At 58.2% G+C, this 16,960-nt stretch overlaps 3 protein-coding genes and 1 non-coding gene across 4 annotated transcripts; 2 read left to right on the top strand and 2 right to left on the bottom strand.

The window, feature by feature from the left end:
• Positions 1-586: 586 nt before the first annotated feature.
• LOC139679691 (small nucleolar RNA ACA64) lies at positions 587-711 on the bottom strand. The gene has a single exon (XR_011699225.1). It is a non-coding gene; the product is annotated as a small nucleolar RNA ACA64 (small nucleolar RNA).
• A 947-nt stretch (positions 712-1,658) lies between these two features.
• Positions 1,659-4,545, top strand: RPS2 (ribosomal protein S2). Its single transcript, XM_071571192.1, has 7 exons — positions 1,659-1,847; positions 1,957-2,046; positions 2,471-2,578; positions 3,133-3,306; positions 3,452-3,611; positions 4,031-4,122; positions 4,424-4,545. Exons 1-7 carry the CDS (start codon positions 1,692-1,694, stop codon positions 4,502-4,504), a joined length of 861 nt encoding a protein of 286 aa, XP_071427293.1. The 5' UTR covers positions 1,659-1,691; the 3' UTR covers positions 4,505-4,545.
• Positions 4,546-4,912: 367 nt separating this feature from the next.
• Positions 4,913-6,468, bottom strand: NDUFB10 (NADH:ubiquinone oxidoreductase subunit B10). Its single transcript, XM_071571193.1, has 4 exons — positions 6,256-6,468; positions 5,605-5,743; positions 5,226-5,365; positions 4,913-5,119 (listed from the first exon to the last, which is right to left on the bottom strand). Exons 1-4 carry the CDS (start codon positions 6,401-6,403, stop codon positions 5,010-5,012), a joined length of 537 nt encoding a protein of 178 aa, XP_071427294.1. The 5' UTR covers positions 6,404-6,468; the 3' UTR covers positions 4,913-5,009.
• Positions 6,469-8,232: 1,764 nt separating this feature from the next.
• On the top strand, positions 8,233-16,717 carry RPL3L (ribosomal protein L3 like). Its single transcript, XM_071571147.1, has 10 exons — positions 8,233-8,298; positions 9,349-9,541; positions 9,894-10,062; positions 11,197-11,332; positions 12,419-12,605; positions 13,304-13,464; positions 13,707-13,808; positions 14,489-14,584; positions 15,007-15,126; positions 16,611-16,717. Exons 1-10 carry the CDS (start codon positions 8,296-8,298, stop codon positions 16,665-16,667), a joined length of 1,224 nt encoding a protein of 407 aa, XP_071427248.1. The 5' UTR covers positions 8,233-8,295; the 3' UTR covers positions 16,668-16,717.
• Positions 16,718-16,960: the final 243 nt, after the last annotated feature.

The raw sequence follows: 16,960 nt of genomic DNA, 5'->3' as shown, positions 1-16,960 counted from the left end.
AGTGACGTCAGAGGGGACGGCGCCGGCGCCATGTTTGGTGTGGGCAGGGGCTCCTCCGGACACCGGGATGGAACCCCCCGATCCCTCCGGGACGGAACCCCCCGATCCCTCCGGGACGGAACCCCCCGATCTCTCCGGGACGGAACCCCCCGATCCCTCCGGGACGGAACCCCCCCGATCCCTCCGGGACGGAACCCCCCCGATCCCTCCGGGACGGAACCCCCCGATCCCTCCGGGCCAGCCCGGCCCGGAGCGGCCCCCGCGCCGCTTCCCAGCGCAGCCACCCCGAGCGCTCCCCAGCAGGGCCCTCCCTCCCCGCCCCGAGGAAGCGACACCCAGGCCCATCCCCAGGGACAGGCGGGATTTTTGAACGATGGGAAAACGAAAGAAGACTCCACGCTCAGGCTTTTAAACATTTAATCTTTTATTGCACATTAAACCACGTAAGAGAACCGTTTGCAGCTGTGAGTGCTGGGGCGCCGTCCATCGCAGCAGCACCGCGGCACCTGCTGGAGAGAACAGCGCTCAGACAGACACACAGACAGACAGACACAGACACCCGCCGCGATCCCGACCCCGGCACGGGGCCTGTGGGAACGTGGGTTTTACTCCCCACACACAGACGTGGGCAATAAGCTTAACGTTCCCGGTGCTGTGGGCGCCGTTATCTCACCGGAGGCCACAGCAGGCCGAGAGTGATTTTCAGACCGCGCCGGGCGCTCCCGCAGCCCCCGGAGCGCCTTTCCGGCCCTCCGCACACCCCGCCCGGCCCGGCCCGGGCAGCACCACGGGCAGCACCACGGGCAGCTCCCGCACCGTGTTCCCAACCCGCGGGCAGCTCCCGCACCGTGTTCCCAACCCACGGGCAGCTCCCGCACCGTGTTCCCAACCCGCGGGCAGCTCCCGCACCGTGTTCCCAACCCGCGGGCAGCTCCCGCACCGTGTTCCCAACCCACGGGCAGCTCCCGCACCGTGTTCCCAACCCGCGGGCAGCTCCCGCACCGTGTTCCCAACCCGCGGGCAGCTCCCGCACCGTGTTCCCAACCCACGGGCAGCTCCCGCACCGTGTTCCCAACCCGCGGGCAGCTCCCACACCGTGTTCCCAACCCGCGGGCAGCTCCCGCACCGTGTTCCCAACCCGCACTCCGCTCCCGCCCTCACCGCTCCGCTCCCGCCGCGCTCTGAGCGCGCCCCGCCGCGCGCGCCCTTATATAGGGGAGCCGCGCGCGCGCCCGCCCCGCGCCCTGTATAACCGACCGCGAGCCGCTGGTTTGCCAAGTGGCGTATTCCTTATTCAGCACGCGGGGCGGCACGGCCGGGCTCTGCTCTCGCGAGGTCCCGCGCACTATAAATACCGGGCGGCGGCGGCGCGCGGCCTTCTACGCTGAGAGAACACGTAAGTGCGGGACGGGCCGGGGCCGGGCGGGCCATCCGGGGCCATGGCGGGGCCGGGCGGGCCATCCGCGCCCATCCGCGCCCATCCGGGGCCATCGCGGGCCATCCGCGCCCACCCGGGCCCATCGCGGGGCCATCCGCGCCCATCCGAGGCCCATCCGAGGCCCATCCGGGGCCATCGCGGGCCATCCGTGCCCATCCGGGGCCATCCGCGCCCCATCCGCGCCCACCCGGGCCCATCCGCGCCCCCGGGGCCCGGCCCACGGCCCCGCTGACCGCCCGCTCTCTTCCAGCAAATGGCGGACGACGCCGGTGCTGCGGGAGGACCAGGAGCGGCCCGCGGGGGCTTCCGCGGTGGATTCGGGACGGGGCTGCGGGGCCGCGGCCGCGGCCGCGGGAGGGGCCGGGGCAGAGGCCGCGGGGCCCGCGGGGGCAAAGCCGAGGACAAGGAGGTGAGTCCCGCGGCCGTGGCGGTGCCGCCGGGCCCGAGGCCGGGCCTGCAGAGCCGGGCCCGGCGGGCGCCGCCACCGCGTGACTCTTGTCCGTGGGTTCCCTTGCCAGTGGATTCCTGTGACCAAACTCGGCCGCCTGGTCAAGGATATGAAGATCAAGTCTCTTGAGGAGATTTATCTCTTCTCACTTCCCATCAAGGTGAGTTGCTGTGGATGTGGAAGCGATGGGTGATGGAGATGCCCCAGGGCTGGATCCCTCTGTTCTGGAGCCAGGATGGGAGGGCGGGGGGTCACCTGGAGAAGGGAAGGCTCAAGGGACACCTGGGAGCCCCTGCCAGGGCCTAAGGGGGCTCCAGGAGAGCTGGAGAGGGACTGGGGCCAAGGGATGGAGGAACAGCACAAAGGGGAATGGCTTCCCACTGCCAGAGGACAGCGATAGATGGGATATTGGGAAGGAATCCTTCCCTGGGAGGGAGGGCAGCCCCTGGCACAGGTTGCCCAGAGCAGCTGTGGCTGCCCCATCCATGGCACGGGGGGTGGATTAGCTGAGCTTTAAGGTCCTTCCCACCGCAAACCTTTCCAGGATTCCATGACTCCGTGTGCTCAGTGCCTGACTCTTGCAGGAGTCGGAGATCATCGATTTCTTCCTGGGCTCCTCGCTGAAGGATGAGGTGCTGAAGATCATGCCCGTGCAGAAGCAGACCCGGGCCGGGCAGCGCACCCGCTTCAAGGTAACGCTGCTCTCCTGCCTTCCGAGCTTCATTTAAATCACTGCAAGTCCCATTTTCTGCAGTACCCGTAAATATTTGCCTACAAGAGCCCGTAGTAACCTGCTAAGGGAATTAAGTTCAAAAGCACAGTGGTGTGTGCAGATGGTGTTCTTTGAAGAAGCACTGGCCTAAAAATTGGACTGTAACTAAACGTCTATTCAACCAAATTATTCCAAGTCTCTACACTTGTTGCACAGCAGTGTTGGGGTTTCAGGGAGAAGGTTTGGGTGGGAAGAGGGAATGCTGTTTGGAAATCATTGGGATTTCTGAGCAGTCTGAGGCTGCAGCAGGGAACTGAATTCCTGTTCTTCAGCCTTAGCTGGGTTTGACTGAAGGATGAGCTGTGAGGGGAAGAACAGGTTTGAGGGACTGAGAGCTCTGCTGAGCAAGGTTTGGGGGTGAGCAGAGAGTTCCTGCTGAGCGCACTCCATGGATTATCCGTGAGACATCCCAGTGGGCTGCTGTGCTGAGGGAGCTCCTGCTCAGCTGCCGTGACAATTCCTCTCCCGCTCCAGGCGTTTGTGGCTATCGGGGACTACAACGGCCACGTGGGGCTGGGAGTGAAGTGCTCCAAGGAGGTGGCCACGGCCATCCGGGGGGCCATCATCCTGGCCAAGCTGTCCATCGTGCCCGTGCGCCGCGGCTACTGGGGCAACAAGATCGGGAAGCCGCACACGGTGCCCTGCAAGGTGAGGGTCGCGCCGGGCGGCTCCTGGGGCCGCAGCAGGGCCGTGTCCGGGGGCCGTGTGTGACCCGCCGTGTCCCCCGGGCGGCTCCTGGGGCCGCAGCAGGGCCGTGTCCGGGGGCCGTGTGTGACCCGCCGTGTCCCCGCAGGTCACCGGGCGCTGCGGCTCCGTCCTGGTGCGCCTGATCCCGGCCCCGCGCGGCACCGGCATCGTGTCCGCGCCCGTGCCCAAGAAGCTGCTGATGATGGCCGGCATCGACGACTGCTACACGTCGGCTCGTGGCTGCACCGCCACCCTCGGCAACTTCGGTGAGCGCGGGGGCAGCGTCTGTCCCGACAGGGACACACCCCCCCTTCCCTTCCTGGGGTACTTGTGACCTGCGCTGAGTAACCAGCGGGGAGGCAGAGGCCGGGGCTGCTGCCGGCAGCGCAGGTCGGTCCCGCGGCAGGGGCTGAGCTCTGGAAAGGGGAATTTCAGACACGGGGTTACACTTGGGTACTGCAGAGTCTCCCATCTGCGCAGTTGCACCCGTGTGCCGTGGTGTTGATTGTCGTACATGTGGAGAGAAAGAAACACGAGTTTGTGTGTTCGTCAGAGAGACCTGCCCGTGGTCTCCCTGTCCTTCCAAAATCCGACATTTCTGGAGCTGGGGGCGTGTCTGGAGCTGGGGGTGGGACTGCTGAGCTGGTGCTGCAGCAGTGACGGGCCGTGTGTGACACCCCTGCAGCCAAAGCCACCTTCGATGCCATCTCCAAAACCTACAGTTACCTGACTCCTGACCTCTGGAAAGAGACTGTCTTCACCAAGTCTCCTTACCAGGTAAGAGCATTCTGGTGACTTGCAGCTCAGATCTTACCCTTCCTTCCTGCCCCTGGAATTCAGACTTTTGTACCCAAAAAATGGAGATTACAATGAGACAGGTTAAGTTTCAGTCTGAGCCAGCCAGGTGAAGTGTGACATTTCATGGACAGAAAAAAGGAAAGCTTTAGAATGTTGATGAAGTAGAACTGCCCCTGCCCCACGTGCACAGCTGGTGCAGGTGGTCAGGGGGTGGGATGTGGTGCTGAGGAACCTCTGAGAGGATTAAGGAAATAAACCACGTTTTGTGTCCTTTTTGCAGGAGTTCACTGACCATCTGGCCAAGACCCACACGAGAGTGTCGGTGCAGAGGACCCAGGCAGCTGCTGTGGCCACGACCTGAGTGGGTTTTGTACCAGAATAAAGTGATCAGTGAACAAGGAAGTGTGGCTGGTGTGATAGGGCCTCAGTGTGTGGGGCAGGTGTGTTAAATCATAGAATCCTGGAATGGTTTGGGGTCGGAAGGACCTGAAATCTCATCTTCTTCCAGCTCCTGCTACGGGCAGGGACACCTTCCACTGGACCAGGTTTTCCAAGCCTTTCCAGCCTGGTCTTGGACATTTCCAGGGGCACATCATCTTTACCCAGACAGAGGGAATGCTTGGCCAGGGCTGTGCAGAGCAGCACTGAGATTCTGGTGGCTCATGGAGGACAGGAGAGGTCCAGAGAGCAAATCCCAGTTCTGGCAGCCCAGGGTGCCTGAGTTAGGGCTGTGCAGAGCTCTTCAAAGAATGAATCCACATCCCAGCTGTACAGATGCCCGGGCTGCACGTTTATTGTGGAGGCACCAGAGGTCAAGGATGCCACATGCACTTGGGTACCACACCATGGAGCGAGGGGGAACCGGCTCAGCTCTCCTCAGCCTGCTTGGCTTGGGCTGCTTTCCTCTCCTCCATCATCCTGTGCTTCTGCTTCATCAGGCACTTCCGTGCGTTTCCATGGTAACCCAGGTCACCGTCTAGAAAAGGCAATGTCTGAGGAGTGCCTTCCGTGTGTGTTACCCTCCCCTTTTCCCTGGGTTTAGGACCCCCCCATCATTCCCTGTGTGCTGTCCCCACACTCACATCTGTCCTGGTAGGCCTTGGTGACCTGTTTCAGCAGCTCTGCCTCCTTGGCACAGTTCTGGAACTCGTTGGGTCCTTCCCTCTGCTTGCACGCTCCCAGCCTCTCCCGGACTATCTCCACGATTTCCGCATCAACCAACCTGCGGGAAAGATGGCTGTGCTATAATCCTCACCAGAGACGACACAGAACCTGCACCAAGGGGGGAGCACACCCCACAGAATGTCAGCACGGGGTCCTGCAGGATCTTGGTCCCCAGTGCCACCCTGTCCAGGGCTGGGAGGGCTGAGGTGGGAGAGGTGTAATGGGGTGGGGGCAGGAGATGCTGCAGCTCCCAGGGCTGAGTGCCCAGAGCTGTGACCTTGCCCGGGACAGCCGTACCTGTCCCTCCTCCACTGTGCCTCGGCCTCGAAGAAGCACAGGTAGTCGCCCTCCAGGCACTCGCTCACGTCGGGCACGCGGCGGAACTTCTGGTGGTAGTAATAGAACTTGTTCTTGGATTGCTGCCGCTCGATCCACTCTGTGGGGACAGCCGGGTCAGACGCCCCCGAACCCCGAAGGGCAGCACAGCCCCAGCTCCTGCCCCAGCCTGGTGCCTCCGTCCTGGGCAGCAGCAGGTCCGTGTCTGTGTCCGGCTCCTGTGCCCAGCTGTGTGTCTGTCCCTGTGTCCCTGCCATGTCCCTGGGTCTGTCCTGGCCATGCTGTGGTCTTGTCTGTGTCCCGTGCCCTGCATCTCTCGCAGTGTCCATGCGGTGTCCCATGTCCCGGCCTCCCGGTATCCACGCTGTGTATTGTCCCTGTGTCCGTCCCATGCCCCTGTGTCAGTGTCCCTGCAGTGCTCCCTGTGCTGTCCCTGTCCCTCTGCCCGTGCTGTGTTACTGTCTGGGCCACTGTCCCTGTGTCCTTGCCTGTCCTCTCTCCCTGTCGCGGTGCCCGTGTCCCCACGCCTTTACCCCGGTGTGCCCGTCCCGGTGTCCCCGTCCCCAGGTCGAAGCGCAACTCCCACCGGCAGCGATCCCCCCTCGCCGGTACCTCGGACGAAGGTGACGGGCTTGTCCAGGACATTGCTGAAGACGGTCTGAATGAAGTTCACGGGGTTGGGCACCGACGTGGTACTCTCGACGACGGGGGTGCGGGTCGGGGGCACCTTGTACGCCTCCCAGTCATGATCCTCCGGCATCGCGACGGCGGCGGCGGGACCGGCACAAGATGGCGGCGCGTCCTGAGGGGGCGGCGGCGGGAACGGGGCGGGGGGGGCGGGAAAATGGCGGCGGCGCCCGAGGGGCGGGGCGCGGGGAACATGGCGGCGGCGCGGGGCCTGCTGGGAGATGTAGTCTTTGTGTCCTTCCCCTTCGCAGCATCCCGAGTTCCCTCCTCCCGAGTTCCCTCCGCCCGAGTTCCCTCCGCCCGGAGCACCTGGCACAGGACGGTGTGCAGGCGGGTCTGCAACAGCTCCAGGAGGCGCCTCAGGGGAGTTCCTGAACACACAGGGCATGTGGTGGGATATTGGGAAGGAATTCCTGTCTGGGAGGGTGGGCAGGCCCTGGCACAGGTGCCCAGAGAAGCTGTGGCTGCCCCAGCCCTGGGAGTGTCCCAGGCCAGGCTGGACAGGGCTTGGAGCACCCTGGGCTGGTGGGAGGTGTCCCTGCCCATGACAGGGTGGCACTGAGTGGGCTTTGGGGTCCTTCCAACCCAAACCATGCCAGGATTCCAAGATCTCTTGCCTCAGTCTCTTTTCCAGTCAGAATCACAAAGTCTTTCTTGCCTGGTCTGATGGACAGATTTCTGGTCTGAGCTGGGGGCAGATGTTCCCAGCTGTGATGTTTGGAGCAGATGTTCACAGCTGGGATGCCCAGTGCAGATGTTCACAGCTGGGGTACCTGGTGCAGATGTTCACAGCTGGGATGTCCAGTGCAGATGTTCACAGCTGGGATGTTCGGAGTAGATGTTCACAGCTGGGGTACCTGGTGCTGGGATGTCCAGTGCAGATGTTCACAGCTGGGTACCTGGTGCAGATGTTCACAGCTGAGATGCCCAGTGCAGATGTTCACAGCTGGCCTGTCCAGTGCAGATGTTCACAGCTGGTGTGACCAGTGCAGATGTTCACAGCTGAGATGCCCAGTGCAGATGTTCACAGCTGGGATGTTTGGTGCAGATGTTCACAGCTGGGAGTTCCTGGTGCAGATGTTCACAGCTGGGATGTTTGGTGCAGATGTTCACAGCTGAGATGCCCAGTGCAGATGTTCACAGCTGGTGTGACCAGTGCAGATGTTCACAGCTGGTGTGTCCAGTACAGATGTTCACAGCTGGGATGTCCAGTGCAGATGTTCACAGCTGGTGTGACCAGTACAGATGTTCACAGCTGGTGTGACCAGTGCAGATGTTCACAGCTGGGATGTCCAGTGCAGATGTTCACAGCTGGGGTACCTGGTGCAGATGTTCACAGCTGGGATGTCCAGTGCAGATGTTCACAGCTGGGATGTTTGGTGCAGATGTTCACAGCTGAGATGCCCAGTGCAGATGTTCACAGCTGGGTACCTGGTGCAGATGTTCACAGCTGGGATGTCCAGTGCAGATGTTCACAGCTGGGTACCTGGTGCAGATGTTCACAGCTGGGATGTCCAGTGCAGCTGTTCACAGCTGGGTACCTGGTGCAGATGTTCACAGCTGGTGTGACCAGTGCAGATGTTCACAGCTGGGATGTCCAGTGCAGATGTTCACAACTGGGAGTTCCTGGTGCAGATGTTCACAGCTGGGCGTTCCTGGTGCAGATGTTCACAGCTGGGTACCTGGTGCAGATGTTCACAGCTGGGGTTGTCTGGTACCCACTGGGAACTGTCCTAATTGGTGCCACTCCCGTGCCAGCTGCCCAGGAGGGGGGTGTGTAAACTGAGAAGCAGCAGTTGACCTTTCTGCCTGCCCTGCCTGCCCTGCCAGGGGTGAAATGAATATCGCGGCGGGTGAAGCGAGCGGCTAAATTTGTGTCTTCAGACCCATAACCATCTTAAGTATTAACCTGGGCAGGCACTCCCCGACGTTCTCTTGCTGCTGCTGCCCCACTGAAGACGTCCCATGGTCGGTACAGCTCTGCTGCTGGCGCTTGTGTGCAGAGCAGGGCTGGGGTTTGGTCGTGGAAGTGCTGCTGGAACGGGGTCAAGCTCCGGATAGTTCCCCTTAGGCTGGAAAATAAGCTTGGTAGAAAGCAGAGCCAGGAGCTGGGACTGACCTTAGCCAGGAGGGAGCTGCAGTGGGTGCAGGACTAACCCTTTGCTGCTTGGGCTGCCCCTCAATTCCCTGCCCTGAGAACTTGTCCATGTCGCTTCCTCCCTGCATAACCTTGTGATTGGGATTTATAGATTCCCCTCTTCTAATTTGTTTTTCAAGGTGCATTCTGAACCTGTGCATGTTCCTGTTACCAATTCCTTTGGGAATCCTCCCCTGTTTTTTTCTAATCCTTGGTCGTACTTCATTGGTGCCATTTGGCTTCAATGACACAAAGCCCAGGAATTCTGAGCAGGCCCTTTTGGTGCTGCAGGACACAATAAAAGTTGTTATAATCAAGAGCACAGAAGGACAGACCAGTAAAGAACGTGTCACTCCTTCAAAGTCCTCACACAGGAGCTGAAGGAGAGAGATTGTGTTTTTTATTTAATTGGCATAATTTGTCCAGAAACAGTAAATCCACACTCACAGAGTAGGTTTAGTTTAGGTATTGGGAATAAATCCTTCCCTGGGAGGGTGGGCAGGCCCTGGCACAGGTGCCCAGAGAAGCTGTGGCTGCCCCAGCCCTGGGAGTGTCCCAGGCCAGGCTGGACAGGGCTTGGAGCACCCTGGGCTGGTGGGAGGTGTCCCTGCCCATGGCAGGGGGTGGCACTGGTTGGGCTTTAAGGTCCCTTCCAATCCAAACAGTTCTATGGTTTTCCATGAAATTCTTCCATGCACATGGTGGAAGCTTGACCAAAATCCCATCCAGTTACGAGTTCCTGTGCTGGAGTCAAGGAAGAGCATCCCTGCAGCACTGTCCTGATAAAGAGGAGATTGCCTGTTGTGGCTTTTGTTGCTTTTCCCATTGTCCTGTTTTCTGGGCCCAAGAGGGAACCTGACCTTTGCTGTCCCTCTCTGCAGTCCCACCGCAAGTTCTCTGCTCCCAGGCATGGCCACCTGGGCTTCCTGCCCCACAAGAGGAGCCGTCGGCACCGCGGGAAGGTGAAGGCCTGGCCCAAGGATGATCCCAGCAAACCAGTGCACCTGACGGCTTTCCTGGGCTACAAGGCTGGAATGACCCACACTGTGCGGGAGGTGCACAGGCCTGGGCTCAGTAAGGCTTGGCTGGAGCAGGCAGGGACCCACAGCCAGGGGGGAAGTGAGGGAGGGGGGCTTGGTGGTGGGAATCTCCAGGGAAAGGGCTGGTGGAGCACACAGCTTCCAGGTCATCTCCTGGATATCCAAATCTTGGGTGGCCAAAGGCCACCTTGGCATGAGCTGAGTGTGGGGGCTCTGGGAAATGCCCACACTGGGATGGTGACTGGTGGTCTGGGAGATGGGGAGGCTGGGACAGGCTGTCAGACCCCCAGCACTCCCTGTGTCAGCCTGAGCATGAATCCTCCAGGGAATGACCTGCTCCCAGATGGTGCCAGTGCCCAGCACCACTGCCCTTTGCTGCCTTGCAGAGGTGTCCAAGCGGGAGGAGGTGGAGGCTGTGACCATCATCGAGACCCCCCCGATGGTGGTGGTGGGCGTTGTGGGCTACATCGAAACCCCCAAGGGCCTGAGGAACTTCAAGACTGTCTTTGCTGAGCACATCAGTGACGAGTGTCGGCGACGCTTCTACAAGAACTGGTATGTGCTCCCAGAAAGGGGCTTTACACACGGGAAGGGGCTGCCCAGGGAGGTTTGGAGTGCCCATCCCTGGAGGTGTCCAAGGAAGGACTGACTCAGTGCTCTGGGCTGGGGGACAAGGTGGGCATCGGGCACAGGGTGGACTCGATCTTGGGGGGCTTTTCCAGTCTGATTCCCAGACTGGGAGGGTTCCTGGGGGCCTGTGTGTGAGGGGATCCTTGTAGGACTTCCACAGGCTCTCAGCTCAGCCCAGCTCATAGTGGAGTGAAACTGCTGCTTGTTTAGTCATGCACAGAGACACTGCAAACAGCTTGGTGCTGGGAATCAGCATATGCATATGCAAATTTATTCTAATAGTCAGACAAAGTCAGCTCTCTCCACAATATCATATGGCAGGTTCCTTTTCCCTCGTGTAGGTTGGGCTCCTCTGCTCCCCAGTTAACTGGGATGCTGGAGCTGAGGCACCAAATGGAGCAAAACCAGATTTGTCAGGGGGGAAGTTGAGGTGGAATGTGGCCCTCGGCCCTTGTAAACACCAACACCCCAAATCCCCTCCCAGCAGAGAGGACCATGGAAACACGAATTTTCTTGCAGCAGGAATTATGTCTCCTGTGAGAGTGCCATGGAGACACACCCACCACACGCCTCTGATCCCTGTTTCCTCCTGTCAGCCCCTTTCATGGCTCAGTCACTCTCCTCTTCCCACCCAAAGCCCCTGACAGCCAGGTGAGGTTCAGGTACCCACAGGGAAGTGCCTGGCTGTTCTGTGATTTCCTACTAGGAATCTCCTGTGGCAGTGCCATGGAGACTCACCCACCACAAGCCCCTATCCTTGTTTTCTGTCTGATTTTGTGCCTCTTTTTGATGGCATTGAGCCAGTCAGTGGGAGACAACTGGATTCCTCATGCAGAAAGGTTTGAGTTCCCCTTGGATGAGCCCTTTTCACAGCTCATTAGCCACTTTCCTCTTCCCACCTCAAGGCCCTGCCAGTCAGGTGAGGTTCAGGTACCCAGAGGTACCTCCTTTTGGCTCTGAGGAGGTGCCTGGCAAGGTGAGCTGTGCCCCCTGTGCAGCATCTCGGGGTGCACAAGCCCTTCATCAGCTCTGCTGGATGTTAAAACAATCCTGTCACAGGCACAAGAGCAAGAAGAAGGCGTTCACCAAGTACTGCAAGAAATGGCAGGATGAGGCTGGGAAAAGGCAGCTGGAGAAGGACTTTGCTGCCATGAAGAAGTACTGCAAGGTCATCCGTGTCATTATGCACACACAGGTCAGGCCTTCCCCTGGAGCAGACAAGGGGGGCTCAGGGTCTTCCTCAGCTCTGGAGAGTGCTGAGGGTCTGGAGGTGGGATCAGGGAGGGTCTGGTGGGGTCACAGGAGACTGAGTGGGCAGGGGGTATGAGATGGGGCAAGCAGGCCATGGGAGGTGCTGGCTGACCTTTCCAGCTGCCTCCAGACCTTCCTGCTCCAGGACTTCCTTGGGAGCTGTGGTTTGGGCACTCTGGGGACCCCACACACCCATGGAAAACAGGAGGAGGGCAGAGCCTGGGCAGGTGCTGAGCCCTGTGTCAGCAACGGACCTTGGGCCCCATGATCACCTCAAATTAGCAACTGGTGTCAAATGGTTTGGGCAAAAATAACCCCACAGGCAGGCAGAGTTTTGCCAGATGCTGATTGCTGGATACACAGGGTCCCATTTTCATGCTGATCCCTGGAGTTAAGGGCTGCTTTGGAGTCTGGGGGAGAGCTGAGCTGGCTCAAGGCTTCACTTGTGGCTGGCACAGACCATCAATGTCCCACTGGGGTGGTTTGGCAGAGGGTTTTCTCAGGGAGGTGGAACTGGGAGAGACTGGAGGCAGCTCTTGGTGGCAACTAGAAAATAACTGCTCAGTCTGGAAGCAGAGGTGGAGCAGGAGCAGAGGAGAGGTGCTGACACAGACTCGGAGCACGGAGCAGCATCCAGCCTGGTCACAGTGTCCAGTCTCAGGGCCTGCCCTGGTGATGGGCTCCTTTCCCATGGCTGTGACTCCTGTGCTCAGCTCTTGGGGTAGGATGAGGTTGGCACAGGGCCCCTCCCTGTGCTCCTGACAGAGAGGGTGTGCCCCAGCTCCCACCTGCACTTGCACTGGGAGATGGGGTGGTCAGGCTCAAGGACAAGGAGTTGGCTCCAAGGAATCCCAGAACCAAAGGCCTGCTGCCCCAAGGCTGTGGCTGCTGTGAAAGGGGCTGAGCGTGGGTAGAGGAGGTGGTGAAGGGGCAGCTTTGCTCACACAGGGTGTGAGTGACTCAGCGCAGCCTCCCCGTCCCTGTCTGAGGGGCGAGGGGAGCACCCCACCCAAAGCCCCGTGTGGTGCAGATGAAGCTGCTCCCGCTGCGGCAGAAGAAGGCCCATGTGATGGAGATCCAGCTGAACGGGGGGACGGTGCCCGAGAAGGTGGACTGGGTGCGGGAGCGGCTGGAGAAGCAGATCTCTGTGCACAGTGTCTTCAGCCAGAACGAGATGATCGATGTCATCGGTGTCACCAAGGGGCACGGCATGAAAGGTACAGAGCAGGGACAGCCTTGCCAGGGGCTTCAGTCTGTCCTACTCACAGGGCACTGCCCACAGGGGAGTTTGGGGGGAAGAGAGTGTCAACCACACTGAGACCCCCCCAGGTTTTTGCACAGGGAATAGTGAAGAGTCTCTGGACCTCGAGCCTGATATCCTGTTCTGTTGTAGCAGAGCTTGGTTCCCTTAACCTCAGGGATTCCAGCAGTGGAAAAGTGCAACAGGGGCACCCCTGATGTAGATAAAAAGACTTGACCAGGTAACCTCTGATGGGAAGATTGTCCCTGAGATTAAGTGCAGTAAAGGCCATGTTGTCTGCTCTGCTCAGAGTCCTCCCAGGAGGCTCAGAGGCACTGTCAGTACATAAATCAACCTGGCCCAGTGGAAGATGTCCCTTCCCATGGCAGGGGGGTGGAATTATATGTGATCTTTAAGGTCCCTTTCAACCCAAACCATTCCAGGGTTCCCAGATTCTATGAACTCCTCCCCAACCCCACATTGCAGAGGTGTGGGTGTTCCTGTGTGAGTGCATGGAACACATCCCAGTGTGACCAGAGCCATGGAAAGTGAGAGCAGAGCTGTGCTCCGGCCTCTCCCATTGCTCACAGCTCTACTTCCAACACTGTCTCTGCCGAGAACTGCAGAGCAACGAGACTCTCCCTCCCTCCCTCTCTCCCTCTCTCCGACTTCCAGGGGTCACGAGCCGTTGGCACACGAAGAAGCTGCCCAGGAAGACTCACAAGGGGCTGAGGAAGGTGGCCTGTATCGGGGCCTGGCACCCAGCCCGGGTGGGCTACTCCATCGCCCGCGCTGGCCAGAAGGGCTACCACCACCGCACCGAGATCAACAAGAAGGTACAGCCTCCCCCAGCCACCACACCCCTCCCTGCCTCCCACCCTGTCTCCAGCCTTCTCTTCATGGTGCTCTCAGTTCCCCCCAGCTTCCCAGATGTTTCCCTGGAGACCTCCATGTCTCTCCTGGCGCTTTTCCCTTGCTCAAGGGCACATCCTGGTGAAAACCATGTCACCCCATGGTTCTATGTGTGCTTCTGAGAGGGGCAGGAATGTGCCCACCTCCATTGCCTCTCTGCTCCCAGATTTACCGCATTGGCCGTGGGATCCACGTGGAGGATGGCAAAGTGGTGAGGAACAACGCCTCGACCCACTACGACATCACCGAGAAGACCATCACTCCTATGGTGAGGGCAGAGGGGAACAGGGCTGTGAGTGGCTCAGGAGTCCAAGCCAGGGATGTAATTCCTTGTCTGGAGACAGCTGTGTAGGAAGGGATTTGAAGGAAATTCACTGCAAGAAATGCAGTGATTCCTTTCCTCATGTTTTGGACATGGGAAATGACCCCTGTGAGATGTTTTTTTAAGTTTGTTGGTAGATCTAAACATTTAACTTTTGGTGGGAACTGAGAACTTGGTCAAAAGAAAAAGAAGAAAAAATCATATTAAAAATCTGGTATTTAACAGATAAATGTTGTTACTTGGTTTAAAAATTCTTGTTTGTGTATTAAAAGCTATTAATGAGGATTCTGGCCAGCTCTGCTCTCTGTTCACCCCCATCCTGCAGGGAAGGGAGCAGGTTCTGGTTTCCCAGCTCTTGTTTGGTGAATCCAGCTGGGACAACTCAGCATGGCTGACATGATGGTCTTAGTGGAAGGTGTCCCTGCCCATGGCAGGGTGGGTGACCTTTAAGGTCCCTCCAACTCAAACCATTCCAGGATTCTGTGATTCTCTGCAGGCAACCCAGAGGGTGTAAAATGTTGTGAGCTGGAAGGACTGTCAAGCACTACCCTGGAAAACCCCTCCTGTGGGCAGGTGTCCTCCCACCCTGCTCTCCTGCCCTCCAACCTCTCTGCCTCTCCCCACAGGGTGGTTTCCCTCACTATGGGGAGGTCAACAACGACTTCCTCATGCTGAAGGGCTGCGTCGTGGGCACCAAGAAGCGCGTGCTCACCCTGCGCAAGGTGAGAGCGGGTCAGTGCTGGCAGGGATGGGCTGCAGCTCTCCAGGAGCACATTGGAGAACCCTCCAAATGCTGGGCAGGGAGATGGGTCAGATCCTTGATGCTGTGTTGCAGAGGGCAAGGGCCACATGAGTGTGGTGGTTGGACCACTGGCAGGTAGAGGGTTTGTGGAGTGTGCAGGGGGTGGAGTCTCTCTGCAGACAGAACCTTCAAACCCCTGAGTGGCTCAGAAATGAAACCTTGAATTGAGAAGAAATGAAAGAGCAGCTTTCATCTGCCACCTGAGCACCAGGGTGTTGCTCTGAGAATGCAGAGTTTTGTGCAGACATTTGTCTGAAGAATATCCCAGCCCTGTTCCAGCAGAGCAGCTGTCCTGATTTTGTGGGATGACAATCCTGATGTGCTGTGACTCTCCTTTTGCAGTCCCTCCTGGTGCACACGAGCCGCAGGGCTCATGAAGCCATCGAGCTCAAATTCATTGACACCACTTCCAAATTCGGCCACGGTCGCTTCCAGACAGCCCAGGAGAAGAGAGCCTTCATGGTGAGTGTCCCTGGGCTGGCTCCTCCTCACTGGGGGGCTAAAGCAACTGACTGACTCCAACCAAGAACCTCCTAGTGGAAGGTGTCCCTGCCCGTGTCAGGGAGGTGGAACTGAATCAGTTTTAAGGTCCCTTCCAGCACAAACCATTCCAGGATTCTGTGATTCCATGATCTGCCTCCCTATGTAACAACAGCCAAAAGAATGATTGAGAGTCTCTTGCATTAAGGCAGCCATGAGTTTAGTTCACAGAGCAGAAATTATGTGAAGGAAGAACATGATGGTTGTGTGAGTGATCCAAGACAACCCAACTAGCAAATAATAGACCATATGGTCAACCAGTTCCCATTCACCTTGGGAAGTTTTAAACAAGCAGTTAACTTGGCAGGCACTGCCTTGGCCATATGGTCCCTTTCACTTGGAATTGTGCACTGCTTTGATTTGTTTGGAATGATTTATAGCTGTAAAGTTCTTAAGAGGAAAAAAGTTTGGGTCAAATTCAAGTGCAAATTTGTGTTTCTTTTGTCAGAAGTTTTCAAGAAGGCCAAGTAGTGTATTTTTCTTAAATGCAGGGCATAAAGAAAAATTAAATAATCCAAACCAAGCAGTCTCTTGAATAGTTTTGCAGCCTACACCAGGCTGGTGCAAGTCTGAACTGAAATGGAGGAAACATTGAGTAAGCCAGGAGAGAGAGAAGGAGAAGGGAAAAGAAACAACTGCCTGGATCCCACGCAGATGTAAACTGGGTCTGGATCTGGCCTGTCAGCCAGAAATGCCATGTGAAGCTGGCTAAGCCTCCTTAGTGCTGGGAGGGGGATTGGTTAGGCAGTGCCTCTGCAGAGCTCTTTAGAGCTTAAGCTGATTTCCTTCAGCTCAGTGTCAGAAGCCTGTTGTGTGTCACTGCAAGCCCTGAGCTGCTGTGATGGGGATCCTGGGAACAGGAGGAGCTTTTCCTGGGTGCAGCTCTTTTCTTTGCCATTTCCCCCACGTATTCTGTTGGTAAAACATCACATTTGGCTGAAAGTTGAGGCACAGAAGAAATTCCTGCCATCTACTCCCATGGGATTGTTCATTCTGGGACAAGCCCATTTTTTAGCTTCAGGCTGTGCTGAGTTGGATGCTGAGTTGTACCTCAGGCTGAGGGAGGTCCTGCCTCCTCCAGGGCTCAGGCAGCAGCTCAGCAGCTTTCCCGCTGTGGAAAGGCTGGAACACCTCCTGGAAACACTCATCATCCCAATTGCTGCTCCCCTCCACATTCCCTGCCTGGCTCAGGACAGGTCACTCCTTGTTCCAGGAGGGTGATGGAGGCTCAGGGGGGCTGGTGGATGGTGGCACCGAGTTCCCATTTGGGGAGCAGGGACCAGGAGCAGCCTGGCACAGCAGAAAGGGGCCAGAGCTGCATTTCTGCTCCCCACAGCCCAGATGCAGCTGTTCAGGCCAGGTTTGTCTGTCCCTAACACCAAACTCTCTTCTCTGCTCCCCTCCAGGGCCCTCAGAAGAAACACTTGGTGAAGGAGAAGCCAAGTGTGCAGGAAGAGCTGTAAGGATGGAGATTCAAGGCTGCCTGACTGGGCACCTCCAATAAAGGGGCTCCAAGATATTCCTGCTCCTTGTCTTGCCTGTTTTCAGGCTCCTTTGCAGGTAGGGATGGGACAAGTGGTGCTTGGGATTGGCCCATATGGACAGGGACCAACTGGGACAGCCAAGTGACTGCTCTGGCCTCTGGATCTTCCCTTTGGCCAGTGATTTTTTCCCACTCCCCCAAACCACCATGATGAGTTCCCCTCCTCTCTTCCAAATGAGAGCAGAGCATTTCTGCCCCAGTTTCTACTGGGAA

Source organism: Pithys albifrons, chromosome 16 (genome assembly GCF_047495875.1).
Source record: "Pithys albifrons albifrons isolate INPA30051 chromosome 16, PitAlb_v1, whole genome shotgun sequence".
Lineage (NCBI taxonomy): Eukaryota > Metazoa > Chordata > Aves > Passeriformes > Thamnophilidae > Pithys > Pithys albifrons.
This window is presented reverse-complemented; position numbering and strand designations above follow the sequence as displayed.